The 23,095-nt window shown below is 35.8% G+C and overlaps 6 protein-coding genes across 14 annotated transcripts; 3 read left to right on the top strand and 3 right to left on the bottom strand.

The window, feature by feature from the left end:
- Positions 1-1,348: 1,348 nt before the first annotated feature.
- Positions 1,349-4,934, top strand: LOC140874678 (calcium-dependent protein kinase 24-like). Its single transcript, XM_073278035.1, has 8 exons — positions 1,349-2,007; positions 2,231-2,354; positions 2,711-2,854; positions 3,159-3,311; positions 3,483-3,598; positions 3,846-4,013; positions 4,121-4,354; positions 4,542-4,934. The coding sequence occupies exons 1-8, from the start codon at positions 1,483-1,485 to the stop codon at positions 4,686-4,688; spliced, it is 1,611 nt and encodes a 536-aa protein (XP_073134136.1). The 5' UTR covers positions 1,349-1,482; the 3' UTR covers positions 4,689-4,934.
- A 1,134-nt stretch (positions 4,935-6,068) lies between these two features.
- LOC140875565 (tetrapyrrole-binding protein, chloroplastic) lies at positions 6,069-7,078 on the top strand. Its single transcript, XM_073279282.1, has one exon. The coding sequence runs from the start codon at positions 6,153-6,155 to the stop codon at positions 6,921-6,923; it is 771 nt and encodes a 256-aa protein (XP_073135383.1). The 5' UTR covers positions 6,069-6,152; the 3' UTR covers positions 6,924-7,078.
- A 901-nt stretch (positions 7,079-7,979) lies between these two features.
- LOC140875043 (uncharacterized) lies at positions 7,980-11,858 on the bottom strand. Of its 2 annotated transcripts, none has more exons than XM_073278587.1 (11): positions 11,705-11,858; positions 11,471-11,547; positions 11,279-11,354; positions 10,848-10,920; positions 10,708-10,759; positions 10,322-10,383; positions 9,903-9,969; positions 8,979-9,036; positions 8,812-8,898; positions 8,518-8,614; positions 7,980-8,392 (listed from the first exon to the last, which is right to left on the bottom strand). In XM_073278587.1, exons 1-11 carry the CDS (start codon positions 11,791-11,793, stop codon positions 8,300-8,302), a joined length of 831 nt encoding a protein of 276 aa, XP_073134688.1. In that variant the 5' UTR covers positions 11,794-11,858; the 3' UTR covers positions 7,980-8,299. The 2 variants fall into 2 exon arrangements, with proteins under 2 accessions (XP_073134688.1, XP_073134689.1); XM_073278588.1 differs by having other exon boundaries at positions 8,518-8,611.
- Positions 11,859-13,006: 1,148 nt separating this feature from the next.
- LOC140893566 (calmodulin-like protein 3) lies at positions 13,007-14,115 on the top strand. Its single transcript, XM_073302652.1, has one exon. The coding sequence runs from the start codon at positions 13,228-13,230 to the stop codon at positions 13,864-13,866; it is 639 nt and encodes a 212-aa protein (XP_073158753.1). The 5' UTR covers positions 13,007-13,227; the 3' UTR covers positions 13,867-14,115.
- Positions 14,116-14,408: 293 nt separating this feature from the next.
- Positions 14,409-16,558, bottom strand: LOC140875857 (putative protein FAR1-RELATED SEQUENCE 10). 5 transcript variants are annotated; one of them, XM_073279674.1, is made up of 5 exons: positions 16,340-16,558; positions 15,732-15,836; positions 15,433-15,632; positions 15,141-15,355; positions 14,409-14,886 (listed from the first exon to the last, which is right to left on the bottom strand). In XM_073279674.1, coding segments are annotated over exons 1-4 (507 nt in total). In that variant the 5' UTR covers positions 16,341-16,558; the 3' UTR covers positions 14,409-14,886; positions 15,141-15,154. The 5 variants fall into 5 exon arrangements, with proteins under 5 accessions (XP_073135775.1, XP_073135776.1, XP_073135774.1 ...); XM_073279675.1 differs by having other exon boundaries at positions 15,433-15,599; XM_073279673.1 differs by having other exon boundaries at positions 14,409-14,992; positions 15,433-15,836.
- A 410-nt stretch (positions 16,559-16,968) lies between these two features.
- Positions 16,969-23,020, bottom strand: LOC140889705 (protein NLP9). Of its 4 annotated transcripts, XM_073297431.1 has the most exons (7): positions 22,949-23,020; positions 21,983-22,047; positions 20,775-21,906; positions 20,178-20,222; positions 19,327-20,079; positions 18,833-18,956; positions 16,969-18,627 (listed from the first exon to the last, which is right to left on the bottom strand). In XM_073297431.1, the coding sequence occupies exons 3-7, from the start codon at positions 21,669-21,671 to the stop codon at positions 17,474-17,476; spliced, it is 2,973 nt and encodes a 990-aa protein (XP_073153532.1). In that variant the 5' UTR covers positions 21,672-21,906; positions 21,983-22,047; positions 22,949-23,020; the 3' UTR covers positions 16,969-17,473. The 4 variants fall into 4 exon arrangements, with proteins under 4 accessions (XP_073153532.1, XP_073153539.1, XP_073153530.1 ...); XM_073297438.1 differs by lacking the exon at positions 21,983-22,047 and having other exon boundaries at positions 22,949-22,987; XM_073297429.1 differs by lacking the exon at positions 22,949-23,020 and having other exon boundaries at positions 21,983-22,916.
- Between the last annotated feature and the right edge of the window lie 75 nt (positions 23,021-23,095).

Below are 23,095 nucleotides of genomic sequence, written 5' to 3'. Positions count from 1 at the left end.
AATTAATTTTGGCGTAGGTTTTTTGTGAATTGTCTCATGGATCTTTATCCTTGAGTCCAGTCAATCTTGTTCATATTTACAATAAAAATAATACTTTTGACATAATAATTAATAATTTTTAATGCATGACCAAAATAAGAAATCATTCTCACAAAGTTGACTTTTGAGATTGTCTTACTCGAGTTTTTATTTTAGTTTGTTTCGAATTTTAATTACTCCATTGTATTTTCCACGTGCAATGCACGTGCATGTTTTCTAGTATATATATATATATATATATATATATATATATATATAAAAGTATAACGGTTCATTAAATGTGAAAAGTGAACTATATATTTGGAATGGACGAAAGGAAACGAGGACTATATAATTGGGACGGAGAAGCAAACAAATTGGATATGTTCACCATCACCGTCTTACCATCTATAGTTGTTAACAGGGATGACAATTTTTCCCACGATTTCGGGGACCCGCGAAGAAAATCCGAAACTGGGCGAGTATGGCGGAGATTTTTTGGGTATGGGTTTGATTTTGGGAATTTTCAAAAAATCCCCGAATCATATTGGGGCGAGTATAAGGATGCTATCTCCATCCCGAACCTGCCCCGATAATAATAATAATAATAATAATAATAATAATAATAATAATAATAAAAATAATAATAATAATAATAATAATAATAATAATAATAATAATAATAATAATATGAATTATCTCATATAAAATATCACTTGATTATTCTATAATTTTAAAAAAATTAGAAGGAAAAAGATAACTCGACTTGGTTTATTCCACCAAAATAATAAGATAAGAGAAAATCAAATGTATGAAAAAATTGAAAAGTAAGAAACAAGTCGACTAGAGTATCAAACCAGATATCATTGTGTTATTGGTGAAGTTCAAACGTAGTTGGGACAACTGCGAAGTCTAGTTCTCAATTGCAGAAGTGATACGCTGAGTTTCCTGAATCAGTTTTAACTCACTCGACATCTTCGTTTTTGCTATCACAAAATAATCTTTAAACTGTTTTCTAAAATTTTTCTTTGCTTGAACTTTAATAGTTCTGGCAGACCGAGATCTGATAGTACGTGTCTTCAACTATTCAGTCCACCAAAATAATAAAATAAAGAAAATCAATCAGCAATATGTGTGTATGTTACGTATGCATATGTATTTATTTATTTATTATTTATATTTATTAGAGGTAAGAAAAAAGGAGGGGAAAAAGATTCAAGGGATATGAGCTAAACCCGGAGAGCACAAGCAAGGCCAATAATCAAACCAACCTTATACAAAAGTTGGTTCTATATCCAAGAAACAAGGGATCTCCCTCTTTCCTTTTTCTTTGTGTGTAAAACTTCGCACCTTATTTTTTTTGGTTCCCTTGGGACATCAAAAACATAAAAAACCATGAAGAAGGGTTGACAGAATAATCAAAGACAAAGAAACCATTAACCGATCAATCCCAACCCCGATCCCATGGGAACTTGCATGTCCCTCCAAGCAAACAAAAGCTTTTCCAAGAGATCCAAACATGGAAAACCATTCCCAAATACCCAGGAGAACGAGAAATATAGCGGGAAACTTGTTCCCTTATCCCACAAGATGTCACGTCCCATCCAAGTGTTGCGAGATCCTTCGGGGGACGACATTTACAAGAGGTATAAATTCGGAAAAGAGCTCGGCAGGGGGGAGTTCGGGATAACTTATCAATGCGTGGATAATGGGAATGGCGAGAATGTAGCATGCAAGAAGATATCAAAGAGCAAGCTAAGGACAGAGATCGACATCGAGGACGTAAGAAGAGAGGTGGAGATAATGAGACATTTGCCTAAACATCCTAATATAGTGAGTTATAAGGATGTGTACGAGGATAAAGAGGCTATTTATCTTGTGATGGAGTTGTGTGAGGGAGGGGAATTATTTGATAGGATTGTGACCAAGGGGCACTATACCGAAAGAGCTGCAGCTCTTGTCACCAAGACTATTCTTGAAGTTGTCAAGGTATATATATATTTAGTTTTTGTTTTTCATGTCCTTTCTTAACTTTCTTTTCCAAAAATTTTGAGGTTTATTTGTGTATTCTTTTATATATACCTCAAAATTATGGTTAAATAAACATTAAGAATGCACTCATAGTATTCATTGTAATAGTAATTGTTACTTGATTATTTTAAAATGTAATGTATTTTGTTATCATATGAACGAACATGAATGGTTGTCCCAGGTATGCCATGAACACGGAGTCATACACAGAGATCTAAAGCCTGAGAACTTTCTATACGCTAACAACGGTGAAAACGCAGCAATCAAGGCTATTGATTTTGGGCTTTCTACATTTTTTGAACCAGGTAATTCAATTCAGTTTCTCACATTAGATTCAAATTTCCTCTAAAATACCATACATTAACTGATACCATACATCAGAACTCTCTTTAGCTAAACCGGTGAAAAAGCAATATTGTGTTGTAGGTTGTGTTTATGTTCTCCAAATGAGAAAGTGTATTTGTTCATAGTAGTATACTCCAAAACTGGAATAAGACTTGTTGGTGTAATGCAGATACTTACATGCATTTGTTTTAAGGTCGATCAACAAGCTTTTTAACTTCATCCCACCAAACTGCATCAACATGATTATAAAACTAGAAGATATATTTTTGTTTTTCCATGTTAACATATGATTTTGTTCTTTATATGAATATGTCAGGTCAAAGATTTGGTGAAATTGTGGGAAGCCCATATTACATGGCCCCTGAAGTACTTAGGCGCAACTATGGGCAGGAAATTGATGTCTGGAGTGCAGGTGTCATCCTTTACATCTTGTTATGTGGTGTTCCTCCATTTTGGGCAGGTAATTGAATCAAATATCCTTTTCATTTTAGATGTATATTATTATTTATCTTACTGTAGAAGTCATGATGTCAAGAATATCTGTGAGATCATATCAGAGATATAAAATTTTTGAACTTAGTTGTAATCAACTCACTGAAAAACTTGAGCTTCAACTGGACTCAGATTGCTCCCACTCGATTTGCTTGTAAACTCACTCGATCACATGGCACCAAACACGACGGATATTATTTCATATATTGCTCCGATATATATTATTGTTGTTCTGAAATGAAAGAGGGGGTTGGATTGATTGTCTAGTGCAGAAACAGAAGAAGGGATTGCACACGCAATAGTGAAAGGTGGGTTGGCTTTTGAAAGGGATCCATGGCCGAAAGTTTCCGAAGATGCTAAGAATTTGGTGAAAGGGATGCTGGAGCCAAACCCCTACTCACGGCTCACAGTTGAAGAAGTCCTTGGTATGTACACAAATTTAATTGTGAGACATCTTTGTGAGACTACTATTTAATATTGTAGAAACTTTGATATCGAATTTTGAGTGTTGAGTAGAAATAATAATGTTTCATAATCGAATCATGTATGTATATTTAGGTTAGAGATAATTCTAAAAATTTGTATGTTCTATGAAGAAAACCGGTGGATACAAAACGCTGACAAGGTCTCAAATACTCCTCTGGGAGAACGTGTTAGAACAAGAATCAAGCAGTTTTCATTGATGAATAAATTCAAGAAAAGGGTTCTCCGAGTAAGTAATTCATTCCATAGCCCTTTAGATTTTACATATAAGTTTCTCTAAATACAAGTTCCAAAGACCCAAGTTATATATAAAATGCTCCTCTGAGTTTTATCTCATATCCACTCCCAAACATCTAACAGAACTATATGAACTTGTGCATGATTTCTATTGCGAACTGATTAGTGGTCAGATAAAGGAGAAGTTCATGTATAATATACACAGGACTTATGTTTGTGTTCTGCATTTATATGTACAGGTTGTAGCAGACAACTTGCCTGATGACCAAGTACATGTAATCAAACAAATGTTTCACATGATGGACAAGGACAAAAATGGAAACCTTAATTTTGAAGAACTGAAAGATGGTCTGAATATGATTGGACAATCTGTTCCTGATCCTGATGTGCAATTACTTTTTGATGCTGTAAGTGTAAATTATCAATTACTTTGTCATAACACAACCGATGGACTGCTTCAATTCCCTTGTTTCAAATGATATTTTGAATCCCTTCTTTTTCTGCATGTATGTAGGCTGATTTCGACGGTAACGGTACACTTAACTGTGAGGAGTTTTTGGCACTAGCTGTTCATATGAAAAGGATTGGCAACGACGACCATCTCAAGCAAGCTTTTCTGTTCTTTGACAAGAACGAGAGCGGATACATTGAGTTCGAGGAGTTGCAACAATCTTTGAAAGATGAGCATCTTGGCCCAACCAATGATCAAGTTGTTCAAGACATCATCTTTGATGCTGATTTAGACAAGGTAAACTTAGTTCATTTTTTCACACATGATGAGTTTCACTATATTGTTGGATCAAGAAATGATGTGAGTGATTCATATAAGCGGAGCCGAATGTTGGATCATGGAAGTTAATTCGCCCATTAGGCTTACAGCGGTTTGTTGTTCATTGAGACTCAAACTTGACATTACTATGTGCATTCAAATACAGGATGGGCGCATAAGTTTTCCAGAGTTCAAGGCCATGATGACAACAGGAATAGATTGGAGGATGGCTTCTCGACAGTACTCTAGAGCTATGTTCAATGCACTAAGCATGAAACTCTTCAAGGATAAGTCCTTCCAATTCAAAACCTGATCTCCTTTGTTTTCAAGCTCCATGTTGTTGGGATATATATACATATATATAAGGGAAAAAATATTAGTGAAGTTATGGTTAATTTTGTTATTTTAATAACCATTACTCGTTCTTGTATAGTGAAAATTTTCCTGGGATTGGGATTTCTTTATTATTTATGCAACATAACAAGGTTAATTTTTATGCTTAAAATGAATAAAGTTAAATACAACAGGGAAGAGTGCTGGAACCATTTACTTGTTGTTTTTGTATTGTTTTGTTTTTCTGACTGAAGCTTCAAAACTTGCTTGGTTGTTAATGATAAATAAGATATGTTGTCCTCAAAAGAGAAAAGAAAAGAAAAGAAAAGAAAAGAATCGTACGTCTAGGGGTCGGCTCGTAAATCTTTCATCAAAGATCTTGTCTGTCTTGAACCAACTCAAGATGAATACAAGATTATGTAGTACTTCATCCCTTCCCTAATTTCTCATGTGTAGGATATATATCAATTAACATATAGAATTAATGTGATATGGAAAATGTTTAAGATCGTCTTCAAAAAATAGGAGCGATGTTATGGAAAAAGTTATCGTGGTATTATGATGTGTCCATCATGAAATAAAGTTGCAAAAAACACATGAATTCATCAATTTGTCTTAGTTAATGCGCACAAAAAAGTTTGAAACCTTTTTTTGTGCAGATTCATGAACGGCCTCGTTTAGTAAAAAAATCGCTTAATTTCCATGATTTTCATTCATGGATTTTGAAACCAAGATCATCCAAAAAATTGTCCTGTTAAATTTCAATTTCATGCACGTAGTGAGCCCTAAAAATATATCTATGGATCCTATTTTGATACATGTTCGAAATGGACTTGATAGCAACTTATGACATAATTAAGACCGTAAAAATATTTTATTACTTCATTAATCTATAACATCCACCAATTCAGTTCTTGAGAATGCCAGAAGCCATAATTTCATACATTCCATATAAATTGCATCTTAACTTCATTTAATTTGTCTCGAGATATTCTTAATCGAAATTCTTTACTCTGCAGATATCTAATGATTTCGTAGAAACTTTTTAATTGATACATAAGAACGTACATAGAACCCTTGAATAATCAAGATTATTACCACCCATTCAGCTATATGGTGAGAACGTTCGACTAGAGTTTGTGTATGAAAAATCTTAAATTAATTATCTTGTTACAAATAGCAAGGGACCATTGATTGGATTTAAATCATAAAAGGCTATAGAAAAAGACAAGAATTTGCAAAATATTATTATTATTATTATTATTATGGTAATGGGTAGTATCCAACCTCACCCATCTCTAGCCAATCACATCCCTCCTTTTTTATTTTTCTTGATGACATTAAAACTTTCACTCTTCACTCATTTCTTATCTCTCCTCTCAAATCCTTCCTTCTACTACTTTCACTACACTTCTCCCGCAATTTCTTGATCCCCCAAACTCTAATGGCCACCAATCTTTTCAACCCCATTTCCCACCACACTTCTCCATGCCGCCGCCGCCACTCCTCCACAGACTCCTCCCCCGCCACCGCCACCGCCGCCTCCGCCAACAACGTTTCTTTCTTCCTCAAACCATCCACCATCCCCTTAACACGCGCCACCACTTTCCCCATCTCCTCCTCCACCTATTCCACACCCGCCACCGACCCCTCCAGTACCGCCACCTCCCAGAACATCTCACTCGACCTCCTCCGACAACACCTCTCCGACCAGAACTTCCGGCAAGCGGACGAGGAGACCCGCCGCCTGGTGATCGTCCTCGCCGGAGAATCAGCTCAGAAGCGCGGCTACGTGTTCTTCTCCGAGGTCCAGTTCATCCCAGAATCCGAACTCAAGGCCATCGACGAGCTCTGGAGGCAGTACAGCGACGAAAGATTCGGGTACAGTGTGCAGAAGAAGATATGGAAGAAAGTGAACAAAGACTTCACCAAGTTCTTCGTGAAAGTGGCGTGGATGAAGAAGCTGGAAAGCTCGGAAGTGGAACAGTTCAATTACAGGGCTTTTCCCACGGAGTTCATGTGGGATATGGATGAAAATACGGTGGAGGGTCATCTGCCATTGACGAATGCGCTCAGAGGAACGCAGCTTCTGAACTGTATTCTGAATCACAAAGCTTTTGAAGACGATGATAACGAGGAAGAAGAAGGAGATGAAGATGAGAGCAATGGCAGTAAGCCGTTGGGAAGAACATTTAAGACAACCTACTCATTTTAGTTGTTTGTTTGGGAACAACAAACAAATATTACATATATTCATGTCATTTTATACATTATTTTTTGTTTTTATTTTTTCGAGTTTTATTTGATAAAATGTTTCAATAATTACATGAATTACAACCACGATTAATGATAAATTAGTGTTTTGATGTATGTAATTAATTTGATTTATATTTAAGTGAAAGAAATATTATAGTTGTAAAAAATATTTAAGGATTAATTTGTAATTTAAAATGTCGAAATTAAAAAAATAAAAAGAAAACAAAAATATAATATTTATATCACATCAAGACAATTAACAAAATAAAAAATGGGGGAGATATTTTTTTATATATAAAGAGAGATATGAACATTTCTTCTCTGGGTCGTGATCCTTTTTTCATGTATACATATATATGTTTTTATTAAATTAAATTAAATAAAAATAGCCTAATAATATATATAATTTTAAAAAATGAACTCTTTTCAATTGTAACTATAGTATTGAATCCCTGACAAACTAGTGACTTTTTTTTAATTACTCTATTTTAGACAATCTCACGTGGTCACCTTCTAAATAAAATTTTGATAAATATTAATTTTAATATTTATTTTTTTTTTAGTTGATTAATTTTAATATTTCTAAACCATCACAAAGTTGAAATGGAGGCACTTTTATTCCATAATTTTAGGGGAATTTTCGAGGTTAAGTTTATTTTATAATTTGCTGTATTCATTGTCTAGCTTTTTGGGTTTGTCCTAACTCCTAATCCCAAACCATACGATGATTGCGACGCACAGATATTCCTTCTAGTTATATAAAAACCTATAATTAATTATTATAATCATTCATAGCCTATTATTTGAATTTTATTTTGTTTGAATTTATATGTAACCCGGATATTTTTAAAAAAGGGATCAGTTGTATCTTAATATTTGAAAGTAGTCATTAAACTTCATGCTTAAAATCGAGCTCCTATATATACAACGTAAAACTCAATTGTGGTTCACTTCTTCGATTTCGAAATATGTTTTTATCGAATATCATTAAACTATTCAAAGTACAGACAGCATCGGAGACAATCAGACTCTTTCATTAGCATCTTCGTCACAGTTCACACGAAAACTTGTTCGAAGTTATTACAAAAAATTTTCCAGTGTAATCCCATCCGAAACTAAGTGGTTAAAGCATATGAAGTTGAAAGATGCATCCTTTAACTAACGAAAATTACACGAATATTAAAGGAACTTTCTGGTGAGAGGGTTAAACATCACCGTTGGCCTTCACCATCTCTGCCATGGTTGATTGCTAGGCGCCTAGCCCCTTTGCGAGTGTCTTCGAGAAAACAAATAACTTGGAAAATAGTGGAGAGGGAAAATTATTTTGCCGACTCTTTATGCACAAGGGCAAAGCCTCTTTGTATGCCTATGTGAACCATTGCAAGAAAGCACAGATGGTGTCTTTGTGTACAAGCAAGCGCCTGGATGCTGGATATGCAGGAAGCCAATTAGGAAAAATAAAAATTTTGTCCACTTAATAAGTGGATTTCTCATGTCCTCCAGTAAATAAAGTAATTAAGGACGGATTCGTGGACATGAAATAACAATGGTACCAGATGTTTTGGGGCATCATCTACAACTTCAGCTGGTTGATCAGCTCCAATGCTTGACAAACAGGAACCTTGACAGCTCATATATTTTTCAATGCTACTTGACAAAAAAGAATATCATAGAGTTAGAAAACTGAGATAATGGAAAGAGCTCAGAATAGTAGTTGATATGTGAAGTATGCCAAATTTTAATGAGTAAAAAACACAAATCTGCTCAAAGAAACAATTGAGTCGTTGAACAACAATCATCATGCAAAGATAGACTCAAGTAACAAGATTTAGATGAATTAAGCTTACATTTCACACTGATTAAGCAGCGCCAATTTGTTGGGCACACAAGATTGTCCATTAGACTTGCAAACTGAATCACATGATTCCCCTTGACTATGACGTGGAGAAAAATATACAGTTTAGATATGCCATCTTTAAGGTTGTTTCCTTGATCCAAAAATGAATCATCTTACCCTCCTATAATGATATTGATCCCAACCAGTCTTGCTTCTACTTGTTTACCAGAAGAACCTGTGATTGAAAGTATCATTTAGTATGAACAGTTCAAGATTAGGTAGAACCTCACATGCAAATAACTTTTTCAAACACAATAGCTTGGTGATAAACACATAAAAGAATTGGATGAAGGAGCAGAGTCAAACATTGAAATAGACAGAACTTCAAAATATTCCAATACTGAAATTACCCTAAACAGCTCACAAAAGCTATCCCCAAACATAAAGCAACTTGAAGTAGCACAAAACAATACATGGTCAAAGAACTAAGTGAAAATCTAAGAAGAAAATCAGTTACTGCAATTAAACCATAGGCTGAACAAAAATAGCAGCTTTCGTTAGCATCTCAAACACTCTTGCCATGGGAAAGATTTTGGCCAGCAGCACTAACTTGAATCCTCAAAGAATTAGCATCTACTTCGTACAATCCTAGCAGATTTGAAGAAAGTCTGTAGAGTTGCATACAAAAGCTAACACAAGGCAGCTTCATCTTTCAAAATAAATTGGAAGCTCATTGGCTTAGCAATTAAATGCCCCAAATACAATATACATAATAATCCCAATCTCATGCTTGACTAGAAAGTACGCTGACACCACAAAAAGAGCACAAAAATCACATAACATCCCCCAATGGCTCAATTAAAGCTACAAAATTAACACTACAAGAAATAATCACTTGCATAAATATAAAATCTGCAAAAAATATCCCTCGTAAAATCTTAAATCAGACACAAACAAAGATGGTAAAAAAGAGAGAGAAAGAAGTACCCTTCTTGTCACATTGCATTATGAACTTAGTACAGGCAATAATTAATTACCAACCATCAGAAAGAGGAACTTGTAAACTTCATTCCTTATATGCTAAACTATTTATGCACAAACCTGATGAATTTGTTGATGGTATGGTAAAACAATGATGATATTCACTCAAATAAGCATTTTCATGCACCTGAAATATCATAAAAGAATATCAAATGCTATTTGAGACTGATTAGATACATTCTTAAATATGAAGAATGAGTTGGTGAATTAATTGTCCAAAAGTAGAAAATAAAGGAAGCAGCCTGTGTGAATGAAAAAAAATACATTTTGCGTGGAACAAAAACGTCAAGATTCAAAGGCATCACACTTTTTAGTGTAACTATTACAGCACAATCCAAAGACACTGCTTTCAGGAATGGCTTGACTAAGGCCAATGTCAGTACATCAGATAGTCAAATACAATTATCAATTCTTTAAATGCCTTAAATAAGGTCGTTAACATGGTTAACTAGCCCAAACAATCACAAATGAACACATACCACACTCTCAGAATTATGGCGACATCTCCCAGCACAAAAGTCAAAAACACTTCCATATAATCCTGTGAGGCACAAATCAAAGTCAAAATCTTCTCATAACTCAATTTCAAAAAAAGGATAATAATTTATACACACAATAAGAAGCCTGCAATGTTCGTAACAACAATGCATTCACATGGTCAAAGGACAGCAATACCTGACTTTAGGTCCATTCAGAATGAATGTGAATCAATATTAGCCAAGGCTCACCCAGTTAAAAATATTCCAGAAGATACGAACGTTAACTCAGAAAATTTTATTAAGCTAAAGTAAATCGTGAAAAGAGCATTTGATTTATCATCTCAACTAATACTTTATAGTCAATGTCAATCTGAATTAAGATTTACCAGCAGTCACAGGCTTGGCTATTTTGACTTTTTGTGCCAATTCTTTATCAGTCTGAAGAACAAGTAGAATGCAAATTACGATTTTTCTAAAAGCATGTTACGAAAGCAGAGTAAAAGAAAAAAAGAAGAGTGAAAAGTACCAAGGCTGGATTCAAGCAGCATGAAACACAATATTCGTATGAGTTGCAACACTGTGAAACAAGATTGCATCCACTGCTTGTTCAGAAGAAGAGAGAAATAGAACATTATAAAAAGCTTCAAGCAAATGAATATGGTGCCCATTTGAGATAACCATAAACATGTTATTTCAATTTAATTGTTTCTTCGAGAACAATACACAAGAAATGCATTCTATTTGGAAACACTGGTTTCAGAAGACAGCAATAAACACAATCAACCAAGAAATTACGAAAAAAAAGGTCCTGCCATTTCTATGTAAGGTGTTTATGTTGTTTGTTTTACAAGCTAAAATGTGCGGGGAATACATCAAGAATGTCCAAAACAAACAAAATGATAATGAGAATGAGACGAGTAGAAATTGCCTATTAAAGGACTTAAAGAGCTAACTCACTGACAAGAAAATTGATCTCCTTTTCCCGTGCAGCAGCGAGACAGTGGGTTAACTGATAGTGCATCGCATACAAGGCCTGCAAGAAAGCAAGCTCCTTGTCACAGTATAGATATCAATCTAAATTTTATAAAATTGGCGACAAGAAAAGAAAAAGGCACCGCAATCTAGATTCAATCAAACAAAATACAATACCATTATCGTCTGTGAGAAGGAATCTTCCTGGAACAGTAGTTCTACAACTATGCTTCTCCTGATAGGTCACATCCATCCTTTCCAGAGCAAAAGCAAAAACAATGAACCAAGCTCATTAACAGCTCGCCACAGAACTCGAACAAAGTTATGCATAATCAAATGTGCGGAAAAATAATCAAAGTTCCTCACATAACAATCAATCAAATAAGAAAAACCCATGAAACTCTGACGTACCTTATTGCTGATGCTGGGGAAGACGAGTAAAGAATGAGTATGGGGATGATCAAGAGATCGAGATTCAAATGTTTGCGAAACGCAAACATGATTTTGGAATCACAAATCAACTACGTACTGCCTTCAAAATTTGTGAAAATTAATCTTTGATAGAAACTTCTATTTCTTTCAATGGGAATTGCAAATAAAAAAAAAATTCAAAAAAAATCTGGACGAAAACGAAACAGATCGGGCTAACAGACCCGGATCTAAATGCGGATTGGACTTCAAACGAATGGGCCACATTGGATATGGGCTTTTTTAAATTCAAACGGAAAAGGGCCGACTTGTAAACTTGGACTTAATGTAAAACCCAATTTGGACATCTGATCATTTATTTTGGCAAAAATAATATAAAACATTCATGACCGAATCAATTTCTATAACTAACGACCATTTATTTCTTTCTTTAATTATATCTGTCTGTTTCAGCGTGGAGCATGGACTTTGTACTATAACAATATTTTATATCATGTTTAATTACTCATTAAACTCCATCCTTTTAATATTCCCATTACTTACCTCTCATCAAACTTAATTCAACAAACACTGAAACCTTCTTTGTTTTAGCTTATAGGTCTCCTACATGTTAATCTAAAATGTGTGGTTTGCTGACTATTACAAATATCCGAGGTTTATCTAATACACATCCAAATAGTAACAGTCGTGGATTTCTTCTTATAAAAAAAAACTAAAAATTTAATATGAGTGGTAAAAATATAAGCTTTGTCACGAGGTATAAAAACCAACACAAAAACTCATTTAAAATATCTTACGAATAAATTCTGAGAGATACACATCAAAAAAATGTTAAATATTAATTTTTTATTGCATATACGAATCAGATCAACCTGTTTCACGAAAGTACGATTCAAAAACCAATTAATTAATAGTGAAAAGAGTAGATTAATACATTGGGACCAATAATATGTTCCCACGTAATCACGCGTTTTTTTTTTTTTGGTTGTTTATTGATGTTTGCTTCCCATCGGCCGGCCTCTAGCTTGGCCGTGTCTTCGGCTGTCAACGGCTAGTTCTTTTCCACTCATGTACTTTTTTTTTTTTTTAATTTTTAGAGAAATAAAGATTAAAAGTCGCCATCTTCCCCACCCGTTGTTGCCATTATTAAATATGACCAAATGCGCAATTATAACAACGCGCTTTTAATTAAAAAAAGTTTCCTCCACTTCCACTCCTCTATTCCCTGCCTGCAACCAAATAGCGCGTAGATCCAATTTGCATTTTGCACCACTCCATTCCAACATAATATATAGGGATCCCTTTGGTGGTCTTGTCCACTGAACAACATTGAAAAAATTTACCATTTTGTCTACTTTCTGCTTGCCATTCTCACTTCTACATCCCCAGGAACAATCCCATCTTCCCAAGTTCCTAGCTTTTCGGTTTTTTCTCAACAAATCCATAACACTCACACCATACGATTGGCTTTGTTTTCCCAAGCTGAAATATAAAATCTTGAAGCAATGCCAACCATTTTGTTGTGGATTTTCCTCGTGTACAAGCTCTTGAACACCGTTATCTTGTACTTGATACCCAAGAAATTGAGGGCTTACTTCCCCTTTTCTTGGCACCTGTTCTCGGACCCAAAGCAGCAAGAGCAACAAAAATACAGCAAGAAAAGCACGGGGTCATCATTGGCTGACGACGTTTCACGTGGAATGGAAGCGTGTGAGCTGAAGAGGGTGTTCCAATTGTTTGATCGGAATGGGGACGGGAGGATCACCAAGGAGGAGCTGAACGAGTCGTTGGAGAACATGGGAATCTTGATCCCGGATAAGGAGCTGAGCCTGATGATTGAGAAGATCGATGTCAACTTTGATGGATGTGTCGATATTGACGAGTTTGGGAATTTGTATCAAAACATTGTGGATGAGAGGCATGAGGAGGAAGACATGAGGGAGGCGTTCGACGTTTTCGACAGGGATCGAGATGGTTTTATCAGCGTGGATGAGCTGAAATACGTGTTGGGATCCCTTGGATTGAAGCAGGGAGGGGGTGTCGAGGATTGCAAGAAGATGATAATGAAGGTGGATGTGGATGGAGATGGTTTGGTGGATTTTAACGAGTTTCGGATGATGATGAAAGGGGGAGGATTCCTTTGAAATGCACCAATTGATTTATTCATTCATCTTTAGTGGGTTGGGTCAAGAATCCAGTCGATGGAACGAACACAAGGGTTGGAATCGATGTATTTTCGGGCAAAGATTGGATTTTTTGAGCTTATTAATGAAATTTGAATTCTTTCCAAGGAATGAATATTTTGGTCTTGTCTATTGTTTTGTTTCAAAGAAAGATTGCTGTTGTAAATACGCTTTGTGTCTATTTAAATCACCCACCAGAAGTTAGCAAAATTGCTGGATCACTTGCTGCATTTCCACGGTTGATTTTATCATCTTAGGAACTCTTCTTAGATTTCAGGTGATAGATGGCAAGGAGAAATTTTTTGATGCAATGATGAAAAGATGGCTACTTTTCTGCTATTCGTTGTATTTTCGTTTTCCAAATCACCACTTGTTCTTATTAGCTGTTCAATAATGGATTTTTAACAATGAGTTGCTACACTCTCATTTCATTTCTAGAATTTTTTATTTATTTAACTTTCTTTTTTGGTGGAACAATAGCAGTCAAATCTATGAGCAATGTTTCAAATCAGATTCATTTTATCACAATTTTCGATATAATACAATTACCAGTTACAGCATTGCTGCATAAACAAAAACTTGTACAACCCAAATAAAAAAAGGGGAAAAAAACTTATACAACCATTTATTTCTCGATGATGTTGTCGAACTGATGGTAACAAAAGATAAAGATATAAGCTCATCTACAGCTGCTGAATTGTTGATTTCTTCGCGCCATGGGGACCCATTTCAGCATGATACTTGGTACATAGCAATACTGGTTGAATTCGGCGCGTAATTTTCTCCAGACGCTTCTCCATTGGATCCAAGAAGCACATGCATCATTTTTATCAAGATAGTAAAATCCAAGAGCAACAGATTCCTTTAGCAATTATTTTCTTGCATCATCTCTTTGCCAGAAATGGAACTCAAAGTTGCTATAAAATGATTGCAAGACCATGATTTCGACAATGCAGCGAACAGCCCATTCTTTAAAGACATCTACATGGTCAAAGACGAGACAAATTGAAGGCTCCAGCTGATTAGGGAAGAATAAGATTACGATATTAAATGTAGTTCTTGAAAATAGATTAACAGCGAGGATTGCCTACAAACAAAAGTCAACCAATTCAAAACTTCTTAATGTATTAATGTATATATAACCTCCGTATTCAGCAAGCAAGCTGGAGATCTAACCATCAATGAGAAAGTAAAAGGCATAAGAAATCATTTGAGAGAAAGGAGGTTGTGCTCACCCAATGAGCTTGGCCTAGTGATTTGAAAGCTCGTGCCTTTTCGCTTCAATTTCCTTTAACTTGCTATGGATGGTTTGCAATTTAGCTGTTAAATTATCGTTATGGTTCTCAACATCTTTAATGAGAATAAGCAACTGCTCACGATACGCTGCACTTAGACGTTTTTTCAGCCTGAGTTCCGCAGTCAAATCTTGAATCTTCTTATCTTTCTCATCCTACAATAATCGAGAAAGGTTCAAGACTTATGTTAGAGAGAAGGAACCTATGCAATAAAGGACTATAAGACACTTACAAACGTAGGACGTTTCTTAGGCGACGAAACCACCAACGGATGATTGTGGTCTCTCACAAATTTCCGAACAACCCACCTCCCTACATTCTCTCTCTTCACTATAAGCATTGAAGTACAACCTCCCCTTCGTTTACCTGGACTTTGTACATCTCGATTGCCTCTACACCCTAATCCACGTGATATGATCGACCCATCACGTTCTGATTTACGGGATGATAAAATGCGGGTAAAAAAACCCATGCGCCCAGCATATTCGTCGTAGAACATTCTAGCAGCGTCTTCTGAATCAAAGATCATACCTTCATAGGGTTCCCCACTTAAGTCAGCTTCGCAAGTACCTATATCCTCAAGTACAGATGCTTCGATCCTTTCATCGCCTACATCCAACATTTGTTCCACGTCCACTGTGAAAAAAATGTTGCACTATATCAGTCCAGTATGATGATTGCCATTTGTTAATATGCACAAGCCCAAAAGATAACAGATAATTACTTCAATATATCCCAACTTTCACATAATTATAAGCAGAAAAGGATTCGTTTAAAGATCCATATCTAAACTTTCTTGGAAGGAGAGCAACAAAACCCACAGACAGAGTGATAATGTAATGAAACATGGCACAAAAATATCACCCCAATAACATGTTAGCTTTCTTGGAAGGAGGAAAGCAAAACCACTTATGTTAGCTTCACAAGAAAATCAAATCCTCTAATACAGAAGTTGATAGCTTCTCCCAATTTCTCCATACGAGCTAACAATTACAAGTATCTCTTAGCAAATTTGAAAGAAAATGGATCAATCAACGAGTAAATTCAAATTCCATAAACTTAGCTACATAAATACGCACATCCACAAACACCCATTCATACATATATATGGATACATATAGAAAATCAGAAGTACGAACTGATGGAGCTGATGCTCTGCAATTTCTCTTCACTCCAAAATTTTGAATTTCCGCCCGAATTCGAATTTTCTTGTCTTTTTTCCCTAATAAATTGTGCATCTGAAGGGAAACCAATCTTGGGTCTTCACTCTTACGACAGGGGGATTCAGAAACTATATACTTCTCCTGAAAAAATAATTTGAGGATTCACAAAAATTGGATCAGCTTGTAGTAACTGAACAAGAAGTATTGTTATTCGTTATTACCTATTTATGAATTATTAAAAATAAATAAATACAGTCATCTTGAATTTTTTTTGAAAAATACAAATATCAAATGCTATTTATACTAATAAATAATAATTTTCATTCTAATCTCATCTTAAAATAATGCGACTTAATTTACAATTAAGATGAGATTTGGTTTTTTTTTTTTTGGACAAGAAGATGAGATTTGTTTTAAAAGAACAATAATCAATGATATATTAAATAATAACGGTAGTATCATAATTTGAACATTTTGGAAACAAAACTTATATTCCAATATAATAAAGTTAAAAAAACAATAACAATTTGACAAATGTAATGCGTAAATAATGATGGAGTGGAACAAATAAAAAAAAATAAGAGTACAAATATTTCTTTGCTGAATTTCAACTTTGCTTAGATTTGGGAAAAGTGTTTACAGCAAATTGCTAAAAGAACAACAAAGGATGTCCTGATAAAAATTTGGACCAAATTGTTGGATTTCATGAAAGAAGCAAAAGCAAACATCGAAACTGACAACACAAATAAAAACACCTTCTACGCTTTCGAAATTCTAATCCTGCTCTCATAATTACTACATCTTACTGTACAAACTGAAACTAGCACGGGCACTCACTATACAAGGAACCTTACTTTCTTCTACCAGCTAAAACCTTCACTAAGTCTTCGAACATGCACACGACGAGTAGCAGAAGCCATTGTTATCCGAAAATGACTCCAAATCGAGCTTGGGTTCAGAGAAACCAACCATAAGAAACAAAGAATATTATCACATCTCCTGGAAGCCGATCTTCACCTTATTTTTATGAAATCACCAGAGGGCAAATCAATCACCAAGAATTAAACAAAAAACTGGTGATTTTGGCAGTACACAATTGGATATCTATGATCAGGAGCCCCCTCCCAAGAAGCAGTTGCTACTGCCTGAGCTTCCAAATGTAATTGGTACATCACGAACTTGGAACTTCACAATGCAAGTGCCAAGATTATCCAATATTTCGAGGCATTCCTGGAAATCTGAATCACTTACCATCAACACCCATTCCCCTTCGTCGTCGAGATACTTGAGCTGGAATTGCCCAGTTGGTATTTTGAACCTCATGGCCACTTCTTCATACAGTTGAAAACTACCAGCTATAGGGTCGAATTTGAATCGAACTGTATCTTCTTTATACGTAGCTTTAACTATAAGTTTACAACGATCATCACCAGAGGCTGCCTCGATTTTTGAACTATTCCTATCATCATAGCTTTTCATGCTTGATGAACTTCCATTCATCAATGACCCTGACCCTGACCCATTGGATGAATCTGTCATGCCAGAGGATGTAAGTTGGTTGTGTTCAACAGCTCCATCATTTCTACCCGTCTCTATATTACCTTTTGATCTGGAGTCTATCTTACCATCAGCTGCCATAGAGCTCGAGATTCCAGAAAAGAAATGAGATTCGGAAGGCTCTGGTTTCGCATAGTCATTTTCCAATACCCATCTACTGCATTCTTCTCTTGCAAGAAAATTATTTGGAGGAAATTTCGGATTTGTCAAAGGCATGGTGTTTAGACTAGCAGGACATGAAAGCCTCACGTCTAATGCGGCCAACTGTGATTCTTCGTGCTTTCCGGAAGAAGCATTGGTTTTACAATCACCCCTGTAGACGTTTGTGTCAATCAAATTAAAACCTGTCAAATCATTTCCATTTAAACAGCACTTCTCTTCCATTTTTTCAATGGTGGTCTCAATGTCGATATAAGCTGATTGGGGCACCGTTTTGGTGTTCTGGATAACTAAATCTGAAGGTTTTGCAGAGGGATTATTATATGGTAAAACAACACCTTTTTTATGATCAAATTCTTGGAGGATTGAGCCAGTAGCCACAAGTTCCCCTGTGGTCGGATCGAACTTTAATCCTCCTTCAACCCCCTCAACTGAATCTATCACACTTTGTATTTTTCTCAAAGAACGGTTCACTTTGTTTATTTTCCGAGAAGGCCATCTTGAGATGCCATGTTGCCTGCATATCCTTTTGAGAGTTGTTGGGCACACTATAAAAGCAAGAAACATGGAACGAGAGTCATTTTCCCTTGTTATGAAATGTTTCAGTAAGTTCATCTCTGCCACATTTCAGCGATCTAGAACATCATAGCTTCCCCATTGCCCATAATTATATCTATCCGCTTGTTTGTGTGTGTGTGTGTGAAGTGATAGACAGGAAAACAACTTCAGCCATGTGCGGGTATGATAACTCACCACCAATGCTTTTTGCAGCATCTTTGAGGCTACCAGAGAAATATTGCTGAAGAACTTGTAAACTGACATGCTTCTCAGCGGTGCTTCGCTTCTTTTCCATCAGTTTCTTAGATCCAGATATCACCTATAACAAACATAAGTTGGCTCAGAGTCCTACTTATTAAGCCATTATCAAGGAAAAGTTATCATTCCTAAATTTTCTAGGTACACTACCTATTTGTACCTATTTATAATGTAATAACACTCCGGTCACTTGAAAAAAAAACGTTTTCCAAAATTGTGCCCTCTTTCACCCTTTCCTTTTTATTTTTTACTTACAGTTAATACTCATCTTATCAGTAAGTTCGTTCTTGCCTATAGATTGGATTTTAAATGACTAAATGTCTTAGATAGAGCTTTGATTTGGCCACTATCTCATATATGCAACACGTGTGACGTGTCCTAGTACGTATATATATTTAATAGATTACGTGAATAAGAAAATGCAGAAGTACCTGTCCATGAGGAACATCAGCTTCTATTCTCATAGAAGTTGAATCAGGAATATTTTGAGTAATTGGTTCAGGGGAGTTTAAATTCCCATTGACAAGTGAGTGCTCAGAACTCCTCCGTGATAATGGCAGTATGTTTTTCCCTTCCCCACCATGTAAATTATCTTTTGTATCTTCCATCCCAAGATATTCAGCATCCGACACTGTCCTCAAACTCTTGCAGATCCTCTGCATGGTACCTGAGAGATTGTTAAGCAAGAGTTGCTGTTCTGTACTTCCTTTCATATTGACAGGAAGGAAAAACTCAAGTACATAGTCATCATCCCCAGTGAAAGTACTTCTTAGCCTGATTGCAACAGCTGCCTGTAAACCAAATTTACGGGCATGATGTACAAGTGGGTACTCATGTACATGGTATTCCTTCACATCTGAGTAGAAGAATGGGTGATTCGATTCAAGAGCTTTCCCAGCAACACCCTGTCCATCCTCAAGATGATGTTGTGCGCAAGCATGCACAAAACCATGTATATATTTGTCATTCACATAACATGCTGTATCATGGATCCGCAGCACATACTTTTTATTCGCACTCATATTAGGTCCTGTAGCAGATGCTCGTATGGTTTCACTACCAGAACCTTCTAGGTAAATACATGGGATCCATGCTAAAGCAACTGGTAGTCGATGTGCATGACAAACGACACGTAAAACATCTGTTATCTCAGCTAAAGCTAGCTTCTGATTCTTAGAGAGAGTCTGCAGAAAATTTGAATTCAAATAGAGTTATGGTCACCATGGAATCGACATAAACCAAAGGACAAGATAAATCAAATATAACAAATTTTGAGAACAACCTGGGGATATCGTCTAGGAGGTACAGTGCTCATTAAATTCACGGCCTGAAATTTTCGCAACAACCAGTGAGAACAATCTCCCACGTAATTAACAAAATATTATTAGTGATTGGGTGATGAGAAAAACATGACGCAGAACTTCGGGTTAAACCACTCTACAACCAAGAGAAAGAACAAAGAGATGATAATCAAGAATCATATAAAATATTTCCGCTCATATTATTTGTCTGTCTCATTGCAATTATAGGATTTAAAACAATAATAAATTTAAACAACACTGGAGTTAAACAAAGAGATCATCAAGAATCATATATACGATTTTCGCTCATATAGTCAGTATATCTGAATGGAACTTTATTAATTATTACATTACATGATTGTTTTCTCATTTGTTTCTTCCGTTTCTCTCACATAGCATATCATACTCAACCACATCAATGAATAAGGAAGGACAATTTGGAAATAGAGAAATATTTCTCTATAACCAAGAAACACTTACTAGTTGCCACTGAAGGCATTTTTTTGCTTTTCAGCAAGAGATGAGAAAAATGTCTCAAAATAAGAGAAATAACACCAATTAAGAAACCAACAACCAACCTGTAGTGCACGACAAACATTTTCCATCTCCAAATCAAAATTAGATTTTTCCTTTGTGGTTACAAGTTCTAGTACCGCACAACATGCCCTTTGAAGTGAATCATCCTCGAATATAGGTAAAGCAATAGAGCCCTGGACTTTATGAGCAACGGCATATTGTATCCGTAAATATTCAGCTTTATTGTAGTATTTTACATTTGAGGTCCATTCGGGAATCTTTGAAGTAAATACGCGACCTATAAGCCCAAGGACAGATCCAGGTTTTGATTCTGGGGAAAATGTAAAAAATCTAGACACTTCACGGTATCCGCTAAGTGTTTGATCTAGTAAAAAAGGTTGTTCAAAAGTGCTTAAAATGTAACGATCCTCATTCTTCATTGGAACCCAGACTTGGGCTAAAATACCCACTTCAGACCATTCCTTAAATAGATATAAAGCTCTTAGCATTTTCTCAGCCAGGGATTGCAAAGGAAGCCTTGGGATCACACTGTTCCGTTCATCACCCACAACATTATGCTGCCTTGAACTTTTTTCTACCCTATCAGTGAAATTAACCCCACCATCAGCAGGATTAATCGGTATAGCAAAATGACCATTCGTATCATGAAATTTACCATCGCCTATGAATGATATTCCCATAGTATCACCTCCCACCACTGAAATTTCGGAAGTATACTGATCCGTGAAATTCCATCCGTCGAAGGAAGGAAAATTTGTGGATGCCACACCAGCGGAGAAGGCAAAATGGGGAAGCATGTGTTCAGAAAACCCACTGGGGCCATCATACCACCCAGCATACGTATCAATATTCATCAGTTCTGCAACATTACCAAGTGTTTCCTCCAACTTTGAGCTCCGCATACCATTATCCATCAATTCTCCATCCTTGCCCTCCATACGACCCTTTGAAAGAGCTAAACTTTCGTGGCCCTTTTCTGTACCCAAAAACGGGTGCTCCGCTTAAACTACAGGCCAAAAACTAAAACCAACTAACCAAAACTGACTGCTCTGGAGCAGATGAAATTTAGTTTACTCTTCTGAACATTCCCCAAAAACTCTATCTTGTCTCTTGTCTTTGCCTCGATGTTTTCTAATCTACTCACTGGATTAAAACTACTGGAGACCCTTCTGCCTGCAATAAATATATTCTGAAATTACGCCTGTTCACTCCCAAATACACTATTAAAGACAAGAATAAATAATACAACCTCTGTCCATTAAAGGACAAAAGACAGCTTTGGGACCAACCAACCTCAGATTTTGCCAGAGAAGCCTGAACAACAATCCACATAGAAACGACCAGCAATGTAAATCAAGAAAGATTGTATCGTTTTAGGAAAAATTTCAAGAAGTCGCCACTTTGAAAACAAATCTAATCACTACCCAAAAGGACTAAAGAGTTGCATAAAATCATTTAAAAACCAGACTATATATAGAAAGTATCAGCAATAAAAATACAGCCATATGTATGTTCTTGTATGACAGAAGTTTAGCCGCTAAACACAGAAAATTTCCGTGCTAACGTCAAAGACTCCATTCATTACCAGATCAAGACAATCATACAATCACACACTGACATAACATATTTGTGGAAAACGAGTATATGTTTGGCTGGCAAAAAGAAAATAGCTCTAGCTACATGAACTATTATTACACTCGACTCCTGTAGAATTCAAAAGCTTACATTTTGCTCGTATTGTTTACTGGAAAAGGGTAACCCGTGGCAGAACGAACCACAAGTTTGATTTGGAAATACATTCAGTTAGAACACAGAAACAGGGTAAAACAAAAATGGAGCAAGTAACCTGACAGTTGGATGGTCTTGCCTTGGGTATAAATTGTGTGGCAATATAAACCACCCTTACTTCTCAGACTAGAAGTCTAACTTCACCCCGCCCCTATTAAGTTCCAATGATTGACTTCATCCATTAATAATCCATAAAAAGAATAAAATTTCGATCATAGCAAGTTTACAGGTGGCTAAATACAATTAATTCAGCTGAAATCCAATGGATTTCGTGTCATCCTCGGCAAGATTCACGATTCAATAAATATCTAAAAAAACTCTTCAACTTCAGCTGATTAAGTATATCCCATTGATTATTCAACACAAGGTAATCAATTTTCATGGAAAAATGAGGAAAAAAAGAAGAAGACGACAAATAAGAGAGTACCTGCAAGAGCTTCGGCGGAGGTAGATGCAATGGTCCGGAAGATGATGGAGACCACGCTTATATATATTTGAGTTTATTTTAATATGAAAGTTATATATTTTAATGCGAAAGTGTTACTTTTGAAATTTAATTAATAATGAAAATGTG

The sequence above is a fragment of the Henckelia pumila genome, chromosome 1 (assembly GCF_033568475.1).
Source record: "Henckelia pumila isolate YLH828 chromosome 1, ASM3356847v2, whole genome shotgun sequence".
Taxonomy (NCBI): Eukaryota; Viridiplantae; Streptophyta; class Magnoliopsida; order Lamiales; family Gesneriaceae; genus Henckelia; species Henckelia pumila.
The sequence above is the reverse complement of the archived record's forward strand: the minus strand, read 5'-3'. Positions and strand labels throughout refer to the sequence as shown.

What these genes read in the sequence shown, in the direction of transcription:
- LOC140874678 (XM_073278035.1), top strand. Translation starts at nt 1,483, where the DNA reads ATGGGAACTTGCATGTCCCTCCAAGCAAACAAAAGCTTTTCCAAGAGA. An exon ending in TTCTACATTTTTTGAACCAG is followed by an intron (nt 2,355 to 2,710) that starts GTAATTCAATTC and finishes TGAATATGTCAG; the next exon opens with GTCAAAGATTTGGTGAAATT. An exon ending in TGCAATTACTTTTTGATGCT is followed by an intron (nt 4,014 to 4,120) that starts GTAAGTGTAAAT and finishes GCATGTATGTAG; the next exon opens with GCTGATTTCGACGGTAACGG.
- LOC140875565 (XM_073279282.1), top strand. Translation starts at nt 6,153, where the DNA reads ATGGCCACCAATCTTTTCAACCCCATTTCCCACCACACTTCTCCATGC.
- LOC140875043 (XM_073278587.1), bottom strand. Translation starts at nt 11,793, where the DNA reads ATGTTTGCGTTTCGCAAACATTTGAATCTCGATCTCTTGATCATCCCC. An exon ending in ATCAATATCATTATAGGAGG is followed by an intron (nt 8,899 to 8,978) that starts GTAAGATGATTC and finishes TCCACGTCATAG; the next exon opens with TCAAGGGGAATCATGTGATT. An exon ending in ATGATGCCCCAAAACATCTG is followed by an intron (nt 8,393 to 8,517) that starts GTACCATTGTTA and finishes CTGCATATCCAG; the next exon opens with CATCCAGGCGCTTGCTTGTA.
- LOC140893566 (XM_073302652.1), top strand. Translation starts at nt 13,228, where the DNA reads ATGCCAACCATTTTGTTGTGGATTTTCCTCGTGTACAAGCTCTTGAAC.
- LOC140875857 (XM_073279673.1), bottom strand. An exon ending in CTAAGAAACGTCCTACGTTT is followed by an intron (nt 15,356 to 15,432) that starts GTAAGTGTCTTA and finishes CGATTATTGTAG; the next exon opens with GATGAGAAAGATAAGAAGAT.
- LOC140889705 (XM_073297431.1), bottom strand. Translation starts at nt 21,671, where the DNA reads ATGGAGGGCAAGGATGGAGAATTGATGGATAATGGTATGCGGAGCTCA. An exon ending in ATGTTTGTCGTGCACTACAG is followed by an intron (nt 20,223 to 20,774) that starts GTTGGTTGTTGG and finishes CGAAAATTTCAG; the next exon opens with GCCGTGAATTTAATGAGCAC. An exon ending in CTGATGTTCCTCATGGACAG is followed by an intron (nt 18,957 to 19,326) that starts GTACTTCTGCAT and finishes TGTTTGTTATAG; the next exon opens with GTGATATCTGGATCTAAGAA.